At 45.1% G+C, this 21224-nt stretch overlaps 1 protein-coding gene across 2 annotated transcripts; it reads left to right on the forward strand.

Annotated features, from left to right (window-relative positions):
- The first annotated feature begins 9 nt into the window (after positions 1-9).
- Positions 10-16508, forward strand: CSN5 (COP9 signalosome subunit 5). Of its 2 annotated transcripts, none has more exons than XM_084578502.1 (6): positions 10-250; positions 733-841; positions 1472-1726; positions 4721-4786; positions 6427-6624; positions 16049-16508. In XM_084578502.1, exons 1-6 carry the CDS (start codon positions 117-119, stop codon positions 16298-16300), a joined length of 1014 nt encoding a protein of 337 aa, XP_084434628.1. In that variant the 5' UTR covers positions 10-116; the 3' UTR covers positions 16301-16508. The 2 variants fall into 2 exon arrangements, with proteins under 2 accessions (XP_084434628.1, XP_084434630.1); XM_084578504.1 differs by lacking the exon at positions 16049-16508 and adding an exon at positions 6712-6873.
- Positions 16509-21224: the final 4716 nt, after the last annotated feature.

The following is a 21224-nucleotide window of genomic DNA, read 5'->3' on the forward strand; positions in this document are numbered from 1 at the left end:
GTTTGTGCGAGCCTACGTTCTTGTCAATGGCGGCTGCCGGGTGATTGTAATTATTGGCAATCTCGACTTTTGCGTGACGATTCTTGACCGTCCCTATTCCACAAAGTGCCGGCATCATGGACAACCACATGGCGCAGAAAACCTGGGAGATGAGCAACAACGTCGAGACAGTGCAGAGTGTCGACGATCTGTACAAGTACAACAAGAAACAACAACAGGACATCCTCACCGCCAAGCCGTGGGATAAAGAGTATGAGTTTATTTTGCTTTGTCTGGTGCGCCTCCCGCGTCGTAATTCTACACATCAGCAACTGTTCACTATCTGCTCTAAAATGCGATAAGGCAGTGAGGCTGTTGTAGGAAATCCTGTGAGCAGGTTTCGCTCGCTTGTTTAGAACCTGGCTAGGGGCGGAATGTTGTACCAATGGGTTTAAATGCCCACTTGTGGTTTTATCACTGAATTCCAACACAGGTGGAGATAGCCTGCGGCGCTTAGTTACTTTAACGCACACATACGTTTTTGTCGAACATCGTAACTTTGTAAACGACGCGTCCAATCTCTTATGCAAGATGATTGCTTCTGGAAGATTAATCAGTGTTCTGAAAGAAGTAGCATCCTAGGAGCGTGTTTTATAGTACGGCATAGAATTCTATAGGACATCAAGTTTCCAATTAGCTCGCAAAAGTATATACGTTTTACCGCGATTAAGTGCTTTTGACCATACATTACAGCCCGCACTACTTCAAAGATATGAAAGTTTCTGCCCTGGCCCTTTTGAAGATGGTGATGCACGCGCGTTCTGGAGGAACGCTCGAGGTCATGGGGCTCCTGCTTGGAAAAGTGAGTTGCACCAGCAAGACAAGTCTCCTGTCGAACTCATGTTCCCACTGTGACTGGGCTGCAGCATGAGATGCATTGACAGGCATCTTGCTGATATTTCAACTGTGCTGCGGCTTGAAGGCTTTTCACTGAATTATAAGGGCTACTGCGGGAACAAAGTCCCGTATTTTTTTTTTTTTTTTTTAGGGAGTGCTTAAGAAGCTTACTCTACTGTTTAAAGTCAAACGAGCCAAGGGCTGCAGGTTACCAGCGGTACCAAACTAATGAGGTTGGAAATTTTCGTAACAAATTTTAATATTCCACTGCTGCTACATCGCCTTCTGGCAGCTCAGTCTCTGGGCAATGAATTAACGATGTAATTTGCAGGGACAAAATACTACTAATTTCCCAAAGCGTTGCGGGATCTGCGCGCGAATAAGCATATTCATAGTTGCAGCTCGTATTGGTTCAGCAAACCTCTCGAAGTTGCTCATGCAGTTTGACAGTGCAGTAGGAGCTTCTGTATGCATGGTCCACTCGATACTGTCTGGCATGGGCTGTCACCCCTGTGAGATTGACTCCTTGATTCTTTGATAAGTGGCTTGTGTGTTGAACGAGTCTTGCTAGTGAGTTGTTTGTGTTTGCCAACAGGTGGATGCCAATACAATGATAGTGATGGACTCATTTGCATTGCCCGTGGAAGGAACAGAGACGCGGGTGAACGCCCAGGCCCAGGCGTACGAGTACATGGCGGACTACACTGAGAATGCCAAGACAGTCGGCCGGCTGGAGAATGTGGTGGGCTGGTATCACTCACACCCGGGTTATGGTTGTTGGCTGTCGGGCATCGACGTCAGCACCCAGATGCTCAACCAGCAGTTCCAAGAACCATTCGTTGCCATTGTGGTAAGCGCGCTTGTTATGCCTCAGACTCCATAATTCTCAATCTGAAGAATCTGAAGGGTAGAGCACTTATGTCTTAGGTCTTGTGAAAAAGTTAAACTTTGGCTGTTGACCTCATCACGTTTCAGCATATTCCTAAGCGGCAAAAGCAGTTGTCCTAATATTGGTACTATATTGAGATTATACTGGCCATGTATTGGGTCGAACAGTGCCAACACAGTACCAATATTGGGCCTATGGTTTGTGCTGATTGGGTTAGGGGCCTCGAATCACAGCAAAATATATGGGCATTAAGATTTTAAAACAGTAGCCTTTTTTTTTTGTCTAAGATATACATTTTCTATGGCAAAACCTCAGTTACATTCATTTTTTTGCACAATAGGAATGCATTTTGTGGACGTGGCTGTACCTGTTCACTTCTAAAATTGGGAAGTCTGTGCCTACCCTGAAATAGGAGACTTTATATTTCTTTGCAATCTGGTTGCTCGTGCCCCTTGCTCCAAACTGTGTCATAAGGCTGACCCTTTGACGTGCTGGTACAGTATGATAAAGTAGAGCTGCTCCAAAAGCTCTGATGCAGTAGAATCTCAGTGATGTGCTCGCAGTTAATGAGGCCGCATAGAACTACCTGACCAAACTGTACTTTTTGCTGAACGTTCGGCCATGCCACTACAGACGATAGACAATAGTTTCTACCGCACTCTTCAGCTCTAAGCACTATCTGCATGCAGACACCACCGCTATCGCTGGTGGTGGGAATATGCACTGGTAGCATCTAGCTATGGCCATGCAGTCATGAATAAGTCCCGCAAACCATATACATGTCTGCATATAGGGAGCTTGCATGAAGTGATGCATGCTGGGTAATCTGCCATGATGTTGTTGTTGGCAGCAGATAGCGCAGCATGCTACTGCCACATTAGCCTCGTCTACATGGTTGCGTAGTGCGCGCAGACAATGCTGGAGCGGTCGGATAGGCCAACTTGGGGTTCTTCACAATTCCAAACATACTTCTGCACGAGTGCAAGAAGGCGAAGGATCCCTCTAACGACGCCTACACGAATGGCTCGCTCGGGCCTACAGACGGAGATCGACACCAATCCGGGAAAGTATCAAACTACTCACCAGAACTAGTAGTCATGAATGTTGGCAATGTCGACGGGTGGTCATAGGTCCTGACGCATACTGCAGTCAGTCGTCTGCGCGTAGCTTTAGCAGTTCCGCGCCACATTGCTTTGCATTTCTTCATAGCACGCCCGATTTTTCGTGCATAGCGTCAACGCGTACGTTCCTCACTGATATCTTGCAAGATACCTTGCACGCACGTAAGCGCAGCTCACGAAAAGCCGCGTGTTTGCTCGGTGCACCGTTGAAAACAACAAGGCACTCACTCCATTCAGCCTGGCAGCGCTGCCCGCCGCCTGCTACCAACGACAACATAATGACGGATTACCCAGCATGCATTGCTTCATACAAGCTTCTTATATGTATTTACCAAGCCAGTGCATAGAGATTTAGGGCATTTTGGATATGAATATCAGCTGATGACAAATTTTTTGCGACCGCATGAGATTAGCGCAATTGAGAATCTGTGCTACTTTCAAAACAAAAAGGGAGGGTATTCTTAGGTGCAGCTATTAGTGTGGCAAAATTATCAGTGCTGCATCTTGTGTGTCTTTTACGTGGCACGACTTGAGAGATCCAACCGTTGGTCCTAGGTTTATCACTTCTTTGACTGTGTCCTTTGATAGTTCGTGCCATAAAAAAAGGAAGAGCTTCGAAATGATTCGGCAGTGCACCAGCATCAGACTGTCGTCGTGCCTAGCACTGGAGGGCAGGCCTGGGACAAGCGTTTCACCAACATGCACAAACGGGATTGATGTTATGTGTCACGTCTTTGCTTGGATGAGGTGGGAAGTTGCGTGCTTCCCACCGTGCTGCAAAATTCTCGATTGGCATAGATTATGGGATTCGCTTCTTTGCATTGCCTAAAATTCTCAGAGAAGCTTCGAAATAACGATTGTATGTACACTAAAATTGGTGCCATGTTTTTTTTTTTTTTTTTTTTTTTTTTTTTTTTTACGCTGTTAATCCAAGAGAAAATGCTGCTGACATGTCTATGAAGCATTTTTTTTTTCCTTCATCTTATACCTGTAGTTACCTCAGTCGTGGAACTGTGAGGATGCCGACAGAGTGTACGGAGTTTCTGTGAAACAGGCTTAGAAGGCGGCTTAATTTGACGCTGTAATTGTACTGCAGGGCGGATGCTCCTTGCCTATGTGAAAGCAGAAAAGGAACTGATTGACTAAAAATTATTTATATAACTTTATGTTTCTATATGCGTGTGCATGCCTTGTGTGTACACGATGCAAATGCACACCACACCTGTCTATCTGAAATGCTCACTTTCCTGCTTCAAAAAGGGATTTTGGGCTGTCCAAAAGGTGCTCCTAAAGGAGTTGAACTGACCACATAACCGCACTCTATACATTAGTTGTTATATGTTCTTTTCTTTTTTATCGTAATAGTTTCTATAAAATGATGTTCAGGTGCAAGAATTACAGCTATTTTATATGTCATCTGAGTATATATTGCTTTGGAAAGGACTCAAGCCACTATGGTGTGAAGTGAAGGGTCCAAAGGTAGTCTTGTCTGGTTGGCATGGTACACAACAAAAATAAATGGCGCCGACCAAAAGAACAGAGATATGAGGGCATTTCCTCCAAAATTGCATGTGAGGTACATTTTATATATCCAGTCGCTATTAAGTAAGATATGCTTTCACATCTCATTTTTAAAGACTGATTCAGTGTTACACTCACATACTTTTTTATATGCAGTAGCTGCTAGTTATAAGTTGTTGACGCTTGTTTTATAGTAACTGTGGCCTGTAAATATATAGGTGTTTGCTTCAGATCAGCATTGGTGGCTAGTGTTTAAAATGCCGAGGCATTATTAGTCTCTAACTCTTGCACTCCTCGCCAATCCCTTGTGCAGATTGACCCCGTGAGGACCATCTCAGCTGGAAAGGTGAACTTGGGTGCTTTCAGGACATACCCAAAGGTGTCACCAGTGTTCTTTTATCTTTTGCATGTTTGTATGTAGGCATGTTAGGAATATTTTTGTATTACTTTACTGTAACGCGCCCCCCATTGTAATCTATACCCAACTTGAATCATTCTCATGGAAGCAGAAAATCCAGAAAGGTAAATGCAAAATGCCCAGCAAAACATCGGTCCTAACATCTCCAAAAAAGTGTCAACTACACTGCAAAAAAAAAAAGTCTAAAGTGTCATACGGTAAAACACTATGGATATGTCTAAAAAAATGCAAGAAAAAAAAAAACATCAAAAAAAATTGTTATCCAAATCGTCTAATACTGATGATGATTTTGAGAAAACAAAAAAATTCAATCGTTACAACTGATTATCGTTATATTGTTTGGACTGGCAAAAAAAACCACCAAAAGAATTCACCCATGCATTTTTCCACACATGTATCTGTACCTACTGGCAATGAGTGAATCACGTTGAATGTAAGTCATTGTGAAGAACATTGAAACTATTACAGGTTGTAGAAATAGTCATAAAATAACTTCAGCTGATTAAAGCAGAAATTGCACTTGCTTGAGTGGCAGCTGAAGCTTAACAATCACTGCGTGCATTGCTTGCAGGGGCCAAATTAGGCAATGATCACACACACAAAAAGATGTCGCAGATCGGTCTCTTACCGATCGGCTACCCCCTTCCTATTGATCGATTCTGACTGGCGGACCTGTCTGTGAATAGGAGCGAGGACTAATCGAGAGTTTTGTGAGAATTTTCGTAATGATATTGTTGCGTCATTCAGCCCTCGTTGCGCATACGCTGGCGGCAGTCCTTTTCTGTGCACAAAACCTATCAGCGACTGGATGAACTGCAGGACTTCCCCAGTCTTAATCATCGTCTTAACCAATCATGTAGTCCTGTTGTAATAGGCACATAGTCTTGTGGTTCAGCTTTCGGGGAAAAGGTGCATTGTTAGGACTGGGTAAATGCGGTAAAAGTGTAAAGCAAAAAGTCAAGGCACTGAAAATGAGGAGTACACACACAACGTTAACTACTTACAGCTTTATTGCAGTATACCTCACATATTTTGCAGTATACCTCACAGTGACATTCATACAGTTGAATGAGAACAGGATTTTCGAAGAGCATTTTGAGAACGCAGATTCATCATCGAGCTTCCTGAATGAAAGATGTAGCTGACATCTCAAAAGCTGGGCTTGTTTGGAAAGTAGCTTGAATGTTAACATGAATGGTGCAGTGCTTCGTCGGAGCATTATGAGTATCTTAAAGTTAAGCTCAGGATTGAAAGGAATCCTGGTCTTTGTCAATAAAGATCAGATAGTTACCCACATATCTGAAATCCCTAGCTACTTTCATATCGTCAAAGTCTTTCTTTCTGGACTTGTTAAGGTTGGCTAAGAGTAGGTCACGTAGGATTAGTTAAAAACAAGAACCGGTACATATCCCTCCTTTTGGAAGTCAGGTCTTTTGAAGGTGGGCCGCAGTTAGGGTGGGTGGGAAGGATAGACAGGGGAACTGGAAAGCTATGTGACATTGCATGCAGCATTGCTTTATATTTGTGATTGTGTGTTCATAGTTGACGCATGGGGGTGCGGAGACCCGCTGGACACTTCCTTTGTGTGCGCTTTGTGGCAGGGCTACAAGCCTCCAGACGAGGGCCCCGCTGAGTACCAGACCATCCCACTGAACAAGATTGAAGACTTTGGGGTGCACTGCAAGCAGTATTACTCGCTCGAGGTCTCCTACTTCAAGTCCTCGCTTGACCGCCGCCTCCTAGACTCCCTGTGGAACAAGTACTGGGTCAACACACTTAGTTCATCCAGCCTGCTCACGGCAAGTTGCCCTTCCTCTTTTCGGTGGCATTCCATGGACTTGACTAGAGTGCATCTTGGCAGATGTTCTTGATCTTCTTTTTTTCAGTCTTGGGGAACCTGAACAGTTTTTCGAGAGCTGAAGATGACAATCAGCTTGTGTTTTTGCTTCTGTTCACTGCCTGATTGGCTGCTAAAAGCAGTTACAATATGATTAGCCCGAAATAAAAAGAGGCACAGAGAGATTTGAGGGTGAGGCATGCATGCACCTAGCAGCTGGGGGGGCAGGGGGATGAACCAAAAGCTCTCCAAGAAAGCCCTGTGGTCTGTGGGACACAGTTTGAAACCCTGTGAATAAAGGAATATTTACTCGGATGTAACATGAAGTACGAACTTTTTTTTTTATAATGTTTGGCTTTCAAAGTTTATCCTCATGTTATAATCGAATACTGCGATTTGGTTGCCCTAAAGCAGTGCCAGGTGCAGCCATATTGAATCTGTCACCACTCGGTTTCGGTTTCTGCAGTTTTACAATGTTATGTTGGTAACATGGGTGCCAGGGAAGCCAAATCAGCCAATTCCCAATCCATCCGAAGTCCAAAGTCAAAGTATTGCGCTTTTTGCTCGTGTGCTCAGAATCACGTTGTCACCTTTATAATGCACTTGTCGCATCTCTAGCAGTGGATTAGCGCAGTTACCGTAAAAACCCGCGTATAATACGGATCCGCATATAATACGAGGTGTAATTTCGGAATAGCAAAAATGGAAAAATATATGTTTTCAACCGCATAGAATGCGAGTGAGGAATGATCAGCAGAAGTATTTATTTGCGCTTCCTTTCGCAGTTGTCCCTCGAATCGTACATGTTCTGCGCCTTCGCGTCCAACATTACCCTGCACCAGGCGTCAATAGTGCCACGAACCTTCATGTGCCACTGCTGTATCGCTCCCCTTCTCGCGCTGACATGCGTGAGAATTTTACGGACCATGATGAGAAGAGCACCTCATGTTCGCCCCGCTAATCAGTTCTCCGGCTGTTTTGAAACCAGTAGGTCGCTTCCAGCTCGGGCACGGGATGGCAGTGCACAAGCAGCCGGTCATCATGTGCCACACTCGCGCTTGTTCACGTCTTGCACTGTGCACAGGCGCGCGGCGTGTGTGACCCAGAAGTGTTCTCAGATTCGGAGTTCTCACGATCATCGTCATCCGGTATGTGTATCGTCTGCTGAGAGTCCTTTGCTTGAGACAGCTTTCTGTATAAAATCTTTTTCAGTACCTCTAAACGCGTTCGGATTCCTGCATTTCTCGAAAACGCGACCGGTGCACTCCTGGGGAGTACTGGTCAAGCGTCCGCGATTCAGCACGACAGCATGGCTCGAGAGGGCCGTGAGATACCCGTGCGGGGTGTGAGAGATAATGCGAGGTGTGCTCGGCCTGCTTCTGGTCGCGTGTGCGTTGTGGACACTGTGGTCGCGATAGTCCTGGCGTCAGCGTGGTGAATCCGAAACCGTCGAAACAGCCGGCCGACACCATCTCTAGATAGCGCCTCAGCTCACTGGAAGCCTGATGCTGATAGCGCTAGTTAATAACGCGGCCAGAACAGCGAATTTAGGCTGAAATTTTTTCGGATCCGCATATAGTACAAGGCGGAAATCTGACATGATAAAATTGGGGCAGAAATCCTCGTATTGTATGCAGGGTTTTACAGTACTTCTGTTGTTAAGTTAAAGCTCATTAATTCGAATTCCACGAGACAGCTAAGCCAGTTCGAATTAACCAAAATTTGAATTAATGAAATATAGCAAAAATGAACACGCCTGAAACACGGAGGGCACGAAAAATATTTATTTGCCAAGAAAATCAGCTATCACCTTCTGCCTCTTTTCTCTGAGGACAACAGTCCCCACTCTATCTTACAGGATGCGAATGCGATGCAGGGAATCTTCTTTTTCCTCTAAAAAGCTGAAGAAAAGGCGCGCGACATTCAGCGTTTCCACTGCTTTTGCCATGGACGGGCGCACGGGTGCCTCTTCCTCTTCGTCGTCCTCGTCTTCTGCATCTTCTGGGACAGACCACTCACCAACAACTGCAGCAATAATGTCGTCATCAGATAGGGCACCGCACACTGCTGCATCGCAGTCCACTTCATTGTAGTCATCAAAACTTATGTCCTGAAGCACAGTTCGCATCATCGCAGGCAGGGGTTCCTGACTCTCGTCGTCGCCACTTTCCTCCATTCCAGCAACAAAACCACAGTGGTGGAAGCAGTTCACAATCGTAGACGGCGTTACCTGCTCCCATGCACGCACCAACATGTGCATTGCTGAGAGCAATGTGATGCTGTGGCTTTTTTGGTTGCCCGGGCACAAAATTATGCACTCGAGCATATGGCACCTGTGGAAGCACCATGTTTCTAATGACGCCCTGATCCATCGGCTGCAGGGTTGCAGTCGTGTTGGCGGGCAGGAACACCAATCTGGTAGCTTTCAGCTCGGCGTTGACCTTGTGCGCTGAGCAATTACAGTGAAATCTCGTTGATACGATTCGGCTAAATACGCTTTTCGGCATAATACGTTTTTTTTTTCGTTCCCGGCCGATGCCCTATAGAGGTAATGCATTTTTGTATGGCTAATACAATCGTATTTCCACGTCGGTTTGGATAATACGATCATGGAAACGTCTTCCGTAAATCTCGCGCAGTTTCGATTTTCGTGCCAGGAGGCAGCAAAAGTGTCCTAGCGGGATCTGACAGTAGCTGCAGTGGTCGTAACTCCCCTAGCGCTCATGGCCGATTTTCGATGTTGGACATGACCTTTGCTAGATACGTGTAGGAATCACATCTCTCCAACTATGATGATGACATCAGAGCCAGTCCTTTGCAGAGGGTGGGCAGAGCTACTGAAATTATCGCATCGAGCGAAACTACAGGCACGGCGGACTGAACACGCGACGACATGCGCTTCGTATGCTCGAGGCTTGGCCTGGCTCGGCTCGGCTCGAGTCCGGCCGTGCCTCAGCACAGCGTCTGCAGCAGTGTGGCGGCCTCTGGGAGCCATTTTCCCAAGCTCGCACAACAAAAGCGCCGAAGCGCACCGAAGGTTTTTAGTGCCATCTATCCTAAGACATAGTAATCACGGTAAAATCACGTGACCAAGAAGCAGTGATTGGCGCATGCATTGACGATGCTGTAGGCTTTGTTGGCTTTGTGTTTGCCATTTCTCGTTGCCATTTTGGTTTTCCGAGCGTTCAGCTTGCACTTAGCACATGTCATGGGATCGCGTCAAACCCGACACCATCGCCAACTGCTTCAAGAAGTGTGGCTTTTTTTGTGCATCTGGCGATACGGAGGAACATGGAGCTGACAGCGCAGAGATTGACATCCCGGACTGGGGTGACCTCGATGTCGGCGTGTCTCCGGAAGAGTTTGTATCAGCAAACGACCAACTGGCGACATGCGAATTGCGCACCGTCCAAGACATCATTGCAGATGTTACCGCTGAAGAGGAGAGCGACGACGATGACAACCAAGACGCCGGAGATTGCAGCGGCGACCGTCAGCCATTAAATACTGACGGTGCACTCCAAGCTTTGGACGGGCTTCGTGGCTTTGTCGCGTCTGCGGAGCTGAGTGAGGAAACTGCTACTCGTTTCTACGAGTTCCAAAAAAGCTTTCTTCAGGACCTCGAAAAGCAAAAAGTGCAACGCAAAGTGACGGATTATTTTAACGTGCTTTAATAAAAGCAAGTTCTGTGCCAAGTATGTATTATTCGCGATCTTTTGGAGTCCGTTTTGGATAATACGATTTTCGGATAATACGCTTTTATTGTCGGAGCCCGTGGGAATCGTATCAACGAGATTGACGATGAGCAAAACTTGTCGGTTGCTTAGCTCCATCTTCGGTCGAACTTCAGCAGCCACGTTTTGAACAACTCGCCCGTCATCCATGCCTTTCTGTTGGCGACGTATTCGGTCAGCAGTGTTCGGATGTTTTCAAAACACCAAGGCTTATGTCTTCCCAATCACAAAAAGTGGAACCTTCTTCGTGCCGGTCGTATTCGCGGCGACCAAAACGGTAATCCGCTCTTTGCTACTCTTACCACCAACAAAGCTGTCGCCTTTGAATGTTATAGTTCTGTCCGGTTGAAGCTTGTAGAACAAAGCTGTTTCATCGGCATTAAATATATCCTCTGCCGGGAAACTGTCCAAATACTGCCGCAGGGCACTGCTTCGCCACGTCACACAAGTCTCCGCGTCCACTTCTGTTGCTTCACCGGACAGCAACCGGAAGACAAGATTATGTCTGTCTATAAAGCGGTGGAACCATCCTTCGGAGGCAACAAAATCTTGCACATTCATGCGCAGGGCGAAATCTGCTGCCATCACCATGATAATTGGGCCACTCAGGGGTATATTATTGCTTCTCATTTCCTTCACCCATGTGATGACTGCGGTCTCAACCTCGGGGTACTTTGCTGATCGTAGCCTTTTTCTGCTGTTGGATAAATCTGATTTGTATGCATCCTCGATGGCCTTTCTATTGCTTACGTACGTCGACAACGTGCTTGGCGAAATACCATGCTTTCTCGCTGTTTCCACTTCGCTGATCTTCCCTTGGTCCACTCCACACAAACTATCCACTTTCTCCTGCACCGTTTTGGCGCAGTATTTTCCGTGCGAACACATCTCATGGACACAAGCTCAAGGCAAGTGGCGTGCAAAACTAGGGCTCACAACACCAATCGTCTCTTGCTGCACAAAGGAAAAAGGCCTAGCCTGCCCAGTCGCCCAACTACGCCAGCGTGTCGACTGTTCTGCCACCTGTAATTAGCCGTGAAAGCTTTAAACGGTGGTTTTCAACAACGACGCTTGATGATTTATCTGTTGCCGTGTTCATGTAATGTCAAATTGTCGATATATCAAACTCATTGGAATCTGTTGTATTGCAGTTCATAAACTTCTGACTGTGACTGTAGTCTCTCTTGTGCATTTCAGATTTGCTGTATTGCTCACATATTGAATGTTCTTTATTTTCTTGGAAAAAAAAATTGGTTTCTGCTTTCATTTTGTGGTGTTTTACATATGTACGAAACGTTTATATTTTGACAGTTGTCTTTTTTTGTGAATGCATTCATTATGCAGATGTGTACAATTTGCAGTGGACCGCAAATGTCCAATTCATTTTACCTGACGGTTTGTTATTTTCAGCGTTAAATCTGTTAAAGATTCCCTTGATCTCAGCCTCACACAGGTTGGCCTGGAGAGTTGAGATTATCGAATGTCTATTATATTTGCTCATCTTGGCTGTGCACCAGGTATGCATTTTCCAGGTCATTCAACATAGGGGAACCAGAAGTGGCACTGTAACGAGTTTCATTATAAACCTTGTCGTTCTCACAGAAAGTACCCAGTGTAGGAGAAGTACTGTTCAGCAGAGTGAAGTTTAGGGCCGGTTGGTCAAAAATGTTATAGAAAATGAACCACAAATTGACGCTACGCTTTGGACATGATTGGGCAGTGAGAGGGAATTGGATTCCAAGGGAAGAAAAGCGTAGCAGGGGGCGTAAGAAAGGTAGGTTGATGAAGTTAAGATGTTCGCAGGGGTCAAGTGGATGCAGCTAGCACAGGACCGGGTTAATTGTAGGATTATGGGAGAGGCCTTCGCGCTGCAATGGTACAGTCATGCTGATGATGATTATGGGGATGATGTAAGGAGTGTGTATTGCCATTCGCTGAAAACTGCAACAAAGGAAGTGCCGGATGGCGTCACTAAAAATAAAACGCAACAAAAAGGAAGTCAGTAAAGCTACACGTTTTTTTGAGTATACATTGCAGTTCATAAACTAAAATGCATGTGCAATAAAATAGTTCGCTGGATTAAAATTGCTTGCAGTAATCCTCTGATTATGGCAGTTGCCTCCGTCGCACCATCTTTAGTGTGTTGAATTAAAACGAATAAGAGCGCATTTAAAGACCGCGCTACCCGTCGCTTCTGTGGCACAATGGATTAACGCGTGATTTCGTTCTCTCAACGGTAGGGTCCTTTGAGCAGCGTCACCTGGCGACAGATAGCGGAAATATTGTAAAAATGAATAAGATCGCATTTAAAGCCTGCCGTACTCGTTGCCTCAGTGGCGCAGTGGATTCACATTACTTACCTGAGCAGTCTGCGAATAAAATGCAGTAGACTCGCGATAATTCAAACTCTGATAAATCATACTTTTGGTTAATTCAAACAAAAATCAAATTTTCGGTTGGTTCGTCATGTTTTCAATGTATTTCAACGCCGCTTAATTCAAACACCGCAATTCGGTTAATTTGTACTTTTTGCTTGTCTATACTGGAAAATTATTGGCTATCGTTTCCGCCACTGGCGAAAAATCTGAGTTCTTATAACACTTCAACAGTGGAAAATGTGAAAATAAGCGCACTATGACTTAAAAAAAGAAAAGAAAGCGAAGAAGGGCCTAACAAACAAACGTTCAAAACGAAACAAAAGCCTCCCGAAAGGCGCTGCTTAACTTTTTGTGGCTTGCTAGCCGGTTCAATAGAGAAAATTCGAAATTAAAACAACACTTAACCCTCAAAAATTGTGGAAAAGACGACTGTCCGCTTACGCTTGTCAAAATTCTCAAAACTGCAGGAGAAAAAAAAAGGATGCAAAAGTGACTAGCGTCAGCCAACTGCAAATCAAGTGACCGTTGGTGCTTTTCTTTCCCTGGTCGGTTGCCCGCGTCGGTAGCACCATGTCTTCGCGAGGGAAGTATTGGACGCTCTCTGTGAAAGAAAAATTGGCACTCATAGAAGAGGTTGAGGCTGGAACGAAGAAGACTGCTGGGGCGTTGAAGTATGGGATAACGAAAAGTACGCTGACAAAGATTGTGAAAACGAAAGACAAACCGCAAAACAACGCAAGTCGCTTCGCTCCTGACAGAAAAAGGCTTAGGGGGGCGGCTCATCCGGAGCTTGAGAAGGCGGTTCTCTTTTGGCTTAAGCGCGCTTGGAGCTCTAGTCTACCAGTAAGTGGACCGATATTGCGAGAGAAGGCCGAAGAACTGTCTGTGCACATTGGAAGTGAGGATTTCAAATGTAGTGATGGATGGGTGTCGCGATTCAAGGAGCGACATGGCCTCGCTTTCAAAACTTTAAGTGGAGAAGCGGTAGCGGTGAATGAGGCGATTACTACCGACTGGCAGCAGACGTGTCTTCAGAGCATACTGCTTGAATACTCCCCGGCTGATATTTATAATGCTGATGAAATGGGACTATTTTTTAAGTGCCTGCCTCAGCAAACATTGTGTCGCAAGGGGGAACGTTGTACCAGCGGTAAGCTGAGCAAGGAGCGACTCAGTCATGGTTTGTGCCAATATGGATGGTAGCCACAAGCCCGAACTTTTCGTTGTGGGCGAATCAAAGCATCCGAGGTGCTTTAAAGGCATCCTGAACTCTAGCCAGTTCATATGCAGCAAATTCACGTGCGTGGATGATGCAATCTTTGTTTGAAGAATGGCTGCGTAAACTTGACGTGGTGTTCAAGCGTGATAAAAGAAAAGTGCTGATGATTGTTGACAACTATCCCGCTCACAGTGATGTGGAGGGCCTGGAGGCAATTCGTCTTGAATTCCTCCCTCTAAACACAACTGCTGTTCTCCAGCCCCTGGAGCAGGGGGTGATCAAATGTCTGAAGACAAACTATAGGAAGCTACTCCTTAAGAGGATGCTAATATGCATGGACAATTTCATGTCATACAACGTAACATTGCTGTCGTCGGTGGGATTACTAGCTAACGCATGGAGGACAGTAACACCAGCAACGATATGGAACTGCCTCCAGCATGTCTTCCGCATAGCAAGCCACAGCAGTGATATTTTGCCTGACTGCGCTCAAAATGAAAATGAAGACTGCCTCCAAATGGTGAGCGATGATGCAGGCCTAGTGCTTCTTTCCCTCCAAGCACACAACATAGCTGCTGACCTCAGTGAATTTGCAGCTGCTGACGATAATGTCTGCGTGTGCAGTGAAGACACTCTGCACGACTTCGTAGCTGAGGTGCTGCCAGCACAGTACAGCAGCAAAAGTGAAGAGGGGGAATCAGAAGAGCAATCCTCTGTAACAGCAGCAGCACAAGCCTTCAGCTACCTTGCCAGGGTCCGAAAATTTCTGACTGCAGCAGAAATTTCTGAAAAAAAAAAAACTGGCTGCTCTTACTGCAATAGAGAACTTTGTTCTGAAAGCACATGTAAGAAAGAAGCAATCAACAATGCATCATTTCTTCAAACGGTCTAGTCAGCCATAAATTTCTAATAAACTTGTTCTGGAGCCTTCACCTCTGCTGTTTTTATTGTGTAATAAAAGAGTAGAAGTGCTTAAAATGTGATTTAAGTGGATGCTTAATTATAATGTGCACTGTAACCTTACTCAGAGTCATATATGCGAGAATTTCCGATAATTCAAATTTCTTATAATTGAAACAAAATCCTGGGGTCCCTTTGAGTTTGAATTAATGAGTCTACTGTATATGTTCGAATCCTGTGTTTCTGAACTTTTTTTCTGAATTAGTTTTTTAAATTGCAACATTAAAATAAGCTACCAATATGTTTCCCGGGGGGTGTTCCCTTTTAGGTTGCATCATGGGATGTTTTTAATTCTTGATAGCCACAAAACCAGCCGTGAACACAGCCACGAGACAACAGCATGACAACTCTGACACTGTTTAATTATTTTCAGCGTAATCATTTCCTGCCTTTAGTGAGTATATGTTACCTTTAGGTTGCGTTTAGACAGACGCCTCAGTAACAATCGCCGTTTAACCCGCTGAGAGGCAACCAGTGACAAGAAAGAAATTGCGGGACCCTACCGTTGAGGAGACAGAATTACGCTGGATTAACACCACATACCTGATTGTAAGACATATGTTACATTCATGTAGGTACATTTTTTAAATTTTTTTTTAAATTAACATTCAAATAAATTACGACCATATTTCCTGGTGTATGTTCCCCTTTAGGTTGCATAATACAATGTTTTTTGTTCTTAACAGCAGCAAAACCAGCTGCGAACGCAGCCAGGATGTGACAGTGTGACAACTGTTACACTATTCAGTTACCTTCACCGTAATGAATTCCCGTCTTCAGTGAATGTATGTTACCTTTAGGTTGCGTTCAGAGACAGCTCTCAACAACAATCGCCTTTTAAGAAGCTTTAAAGTCTTTTTTACAGACTTACAACTATTTTAATAATATTGCATTTCAGTTTTCGTACTGCACTTCATGCTCAACAAAACGTAAGGTTGTGTTTTATATTTGAGTGGCGCACCCGGCACTTCCATTGCTGCAGCTTTCGGGGAACGGCAATATATGTGAGGGGTACCACTTCCTTGCCTGTGTCTTTATATCTCTAGGTATCTTTAGAAGTCTGAGGCCTTTTCTTTCATGTAATTCTCTGTGCAGAATGCCGACTACACAACGGGGCAGGTTTTTGACCTATCAGACAAGCTGGAACAGTCTGAATCTCAGCTCGGTCGGGGCGGCTTTGTCTTGGGCCTGGACCCCCACGAGAAACGAACGGAGGACAAACTGGCCAAGGCTACGCGGGACAGCTGCAAGACGACCATTGAGGTCATTCACGGCCTCATGTCCCAAGTGATTAAGGACAGGCTCTTCAACCAAGTCAACGTTTCTTCCACTCAGGACCAGCTGTGATGCTATGTCTGTGCTTGCGCTCTCTAGGTGACTTTTTCCTGGTTTTAATTTCCGACTTGTTAGGTGTCTTGTCCTCTTTCATTTTCTGTTCAGCTCTGCACAGCGATGTTTACAGAGAACAGTGATGTGAGTTTGCGGTGTGTACAGTAGCTAATATGCTGCCTTTGATGCTTTATTTCTAATAAATTCCCCAGACTGAGCAAGACAAGGCTGATTCTTTCATGGTGGTGAGGACAGCAATGCCGAGTGGTCTGTCTAGTAGTTCATCTACCTTTTATTAAATCTTACTAGTAGCTCCCCATACACTTTGTTGAAAGGTGTTGTACACTGATATGTGAGTAATACAGAAATGCTTTGCTGTTGCTGCATTTATGTGAGAAAAATATAATTTTCTTACTATGAGCCAGCCAATTTCTTCAATACAGCTGAATAGGAACTAATGAAACATGGTGGTTCGGATAGACAGTGCTCTTAGGTCATAATTTTCATAATTATTGGACACTTAACCTTTTGATTTATGCAGTCATAAAAATTCATTCAAAAGCATTTTTTCATCACCAAATACTTTTCTGGGACTATTTTATTAAAAACAAAAATAATGTGGGTGGAAATTGTCCGTTCCCAAAAAAAGGAAAAAGTGGAGCAGCGTGTCCCATTAATACATAGGGCATATTCATCACATGGCATAGAATGTGTTCTCAGATCCACATCAGGCATCAATACAGTAGAAATGCTTCAAGCGCAGAGCTTCTATCTGAGATACTTTTCCGATGCAAAGGCATTTCAATGCATCGAAATTGTCATACTAATGCATTTGGACATGTCTTGTTCGCTGGGCCCGCCGTGGTGATGCAGTGGTTGAGATGCCCGACTACTGTGCCGGAGTACCCGGTTTCAAACCCTATTGCCAGCGGCTGCGTTTCGAGGGAAATGAAATGAAAAGGTGTCGTGTGCTGTGCGATGTCAGTGCACTTTAAAGATTCCCAGGTGGCTGATATTACTCCAGAGCCCTCCACTATGGCTCCTCTTCTCTCTTTCCACTTTCACTCCCATCTTCCTCCCTTCCCTTACGGCGCGGTTCAGGTGCCCACAGAAACGAGTGGGACAGATACTGCGCATTGCTTTTTTTTCCTGAGTAAGGCGTGGGCCTTTTGCGCTTGCTTGCAGTGGGTAAATTCAGTAGTGACAAAACCTCGTCCCCTTCACTGCTCTCAGCACTTCCAAGCAGAAAGCCTGTCATTCAACTTTCGAGGCCTCCTCTGGCCTCAGGTATTTTTGTTCTGTGCAAAAAAGAAAAACAATAAATAAAGAAATTGTAGCATTCAGCTTCAGCATCATGTTCATACATGCACTACATTTGCTAACACTAACACTAAAGGCGTCATAACGCACCACTACTACAAGATTCATACTTGCAACATTATATTTGGCAAAAAATAACTTATAGTACACCCTCCTTTTTCTATTAATGTTGTTGCAGTGCAAGAAGTAGGTAAACTTGCCTACAAAGCATCTCATTGCATCTCATACAGCTTTCAAAATAGGCAAAAAAGAAGTTCGAGAAAAACTGAAAAAAGCAAAGCTAATGAAATTTTTGGCTCAGCTGTTAAGTGCTGAAAACTGCACAGAATGTTTTTAAAGCATCGTAGAGGGATCCACAGCACTCAATGCCATGTGACATTTTGATTGTTTGTTCAGTGTAAGAAGAAAGCTCATAAAGTGCGACATGAGCTTGCGTCCCACCATTCATGAAAAGGTTAAAGTTGGTACAGTATTTTCATTCAAAATAGCGACGCATAATAGAAGCTGTAGCAGGAATCGTAAGGCAATTTGGTGTGTAGTTTTCATACCAGTAATGGCCACGGTGGCGCAGAGACGCTCTAGTGGAGGACTCCGGATATTTCGACCACCTGGGGTTCTTTAACGTGCACTGACATCGCACAGCACATGGGCGCCTTGCATTTCGCCTCCATCGAAAAGCGGCTGCGGAGGCCGGGATTCGATCCCGTGAGCGAAAGATGCCCGTTTATTTATTGCAGCCAAATATATACAGGCACGATGACATCACGGTTGTCACATGGCTCGAATACAGGCACATGTCAGCACATCCCCCTTTTCGGACATCAGAAATCTCGTTATCATATATTTGAGGCACTACTTCACAAGAAAATTTACAAACATTACAACCAGGTAACAGACAGTTTTGTTCGTTTGCAAAAAGCAATCCTTTTGGCTCAGAACGAGTGCATATACACACATGAAAGATCACTCATCATATCCCCAGAGAACGGGAGGGCAAACTTCTCTTCCTGATCTGGTCATCATGGCGAGCCGTAGGCACCTGGGGTTCCCTGACCATGTTCATTGGGGAACTCGTAGCTTCTTTCTGCTTTCCGAAAAATTGGCGAGCGGTTTAACATTTGTCGATTACTGCACAGCGGAGCACCTTGTTCTGTTCGTACATGAAGGACCGCGGGGCAGCTGCAGCACTAAATACAGTAGCCCTGGTTTTCAAGTCTTGAGCCTAGACGGGATCATCGACCTCCAACCAAACGAGATCCCTAGCACGGTGACGTTTGTTGTAACACACTCGCGATTTTCAATTCGAATGATCCTTAGCTGTAACATCAGTCATTCTTCTCTGTGCTGGGCCCCGCAGCTGAGGTGTCATCGGAACGCGTGTCCTAAGGTGTTGAACCATCAGGATTTCTGCAGGACTGTAGCCCAGCACTCCTGGTGTCGCCCTGTATGTGAGAAGTGCGAGGTAGGGGTCTTTTGATTTAACTTCAAGTCGCTTGATTGTTTGTACCATCCTTGCCACTTCCCCATTAGCTTGCTGGTGCCTTGGGCTTACAGTCACGTGACTGAAGCCATACTCAACAGCAAAACTTACAAACTCTTAGCGTGAAAATTGCGGTCCATTATCTGTCACTACCGTCTCCAGAAGATCAAATCAGTCGATATTGTCGACCATAAACCCTGACTGCTCATTGGAGGGTCAAATTTTAAAGGTAAAGCTCAGCTACTTTGGTCATCTGATGAGAAGAGAGGAGTCGCTGGAGAAAGATTTGATGTTGGGAAAGGTTGAGGGTTGCCGGAGAAGGGGTAGGCAGCGAACGTGATGGTTAGATGGCATCCTCGAGGCACTGCAGATGAAGTTATGTGATGTTAGGAAGATAGTGAGAGACCGGAAAGCGTGGCGTGACATGGTCCATAGGGTCACGAAGAGTCGGACACGACTGAACGCCTAAACTGAACCGACCGTCTCCAGAATGCCATGACGAGCAAACATTCTCTTCATCCTTTCTATAACGGTTACAGCTGTAGTTGATGGGAGAAGCACAATTTCCAGGTAGCGAGACAGATAATTGACCAGCTCCAAATAGTGGCGATTGTTGACAACACACAAGTCAACACCAACTTTCTCCCATGAGAAATTCTGAGTAGCAGTGGGTATCAACGGCTCTGCATTCTAAGTAGCACATCACACGCCAATTTCACAGTCTTTCACCTGCTGCACAAGTTGTTCGCTAAGGCTTGGCCACCAAACCAACTCTTTAGCCAATGCTCGGTTTCTAGAAATACCTTGATGCCCGTCGTACAACTTTTCCAGCACTTCTTTTCTGAGGGACTCGGGCACTATGAGTCTGGTTCCTTTTAAAAGCAACTCGTTGCCTTCAACTATAAAGGCGCGCTCTTGCCAATAAGAGACGAGATGGGAAGGAAGCCTCTGTTTTTCTGGCCAGTCTTGGCGACACAACAATCGGAGGGCTTTGCAAACTGCATCAGTTTCTTGAGTCTTTCTCACTCTTTTCAAAAAATTATCTCTGGTTTCAAGTCGCTCAATGCATCATTTTGCATAGGAAGAAACTTCAGACGCAGTCAATTCTCCAGCTATTTGCTTGTCTCCAGTGATTGGCACTCGCAAAAGAAAGTCCGTAGTGACTAAGTGTTTTCCCGGAACATAAACTACCTCAAAACGATAGCAAATGAGCCGCAATCTGAACCACTGAATTTCTGGTGGGACCATATCAACGGGCATTTTTCCTAGTAAGTAAACAAGAGGCTTATGGTCCGTTCCGAAGAGTACGTCCAGACCTCTGAGGTATTCATCGAATCTTTCAGCAGCCGAAGTCAGGGCTTACGCTTCCTTTTCTATTTGCGCATAGCACTGCTCAGTTTTCGTGAGGGAACACGAGATGAACGCTACGGGGCGTAGCTTACCGTTACGTTGCATTTAAAAAAGGACTGCGCCCAGGGCTGAAAGACGAAGTGTCTGCCGAAAGAATCGTGGGAAGGTGAGGGCCTCACAAAGCCATGCATTTCGCAGACCAGATAAGAGATTTCACATTGTCAAATGCGGCGTTCTGCTCTGGGCACCATATCCAGGCCCTATCTTTATGCAAAAGCTTGCACTAAGGGGCAGTAGTGTGAGCCAGGTGCGGTAAGAAGTGCCCCAAAATGGTTGGCCATGCCCAAAACGCTACGTAATTCCGCTGCATTGCTCGGTGGCTTCATTTCTTTCACAGCATTTACCTTAGCTTGATCGGGCTATACGCCTTCCTCACTTAGAACATGATCCAAAAAAGTGAGCCTTTTAACACTAAAGACACAATTGGATTTGTTCATGGTTACATTGGATTCTGCCAACCTGGTCAAGATGTTATCAAGTCTAGAATCATATTGTTACTAGTTGTTTCCAAAGAATAAAATGTCCACTACATTGAAGACTCCAGGCATGTTTGCCAGGATTTTGGACATTCTTTTCTCGAAATACTCAGGTGCTAAAGTAATTCCGAAAGGTAACCTGGCGAAACGGTACCGTCCAAACGGAGTAATGAAGGCAGTAAATTCCTCCGAAGCCTTGCTTAGGCATACTTAATAGAAACCAGAATTTGCGTTCAGTTTAGAAAAAGTTTTGCAG

This window comes from Amblyomma maculatum, chromosome 9, assembly GCF_055883805.1.
Source record: "Amblyomma maculatum isolate TAMU_Amacu chromosome 9, ASM5588380v1, whole genome shotgun sequence".
Classification (NCBI taxonomy): domain Eukaryota; kingdom Metazoa; phylum Arthropoda; class Arachnida; order Ixodida; family Ixodidae; genus Amblyomma; species Amblyomma maculatum.

Coding starts and splice junctions, on each gene's coding strand:
- CSN5 (XM_084578502.1), top strand. CDS start 117: ATGGACAACCACATGGCGCAGAAAACCTGGGAGATGAGCAACAACGTC. Junction 251..732: donor GCCAAGCCGTGGGATAAAGA/GTATGAGTTTAT, acceptor CATACATTACAG/CCCGCACTACTTCAAAGATA. Junction 842..1,471: donor TGGGGCTCCTGCTTGGAAAA/GTGAGTTGCACC, acceptor GTTTGCCAACAG/GTGGATGCCAATACAATGAT.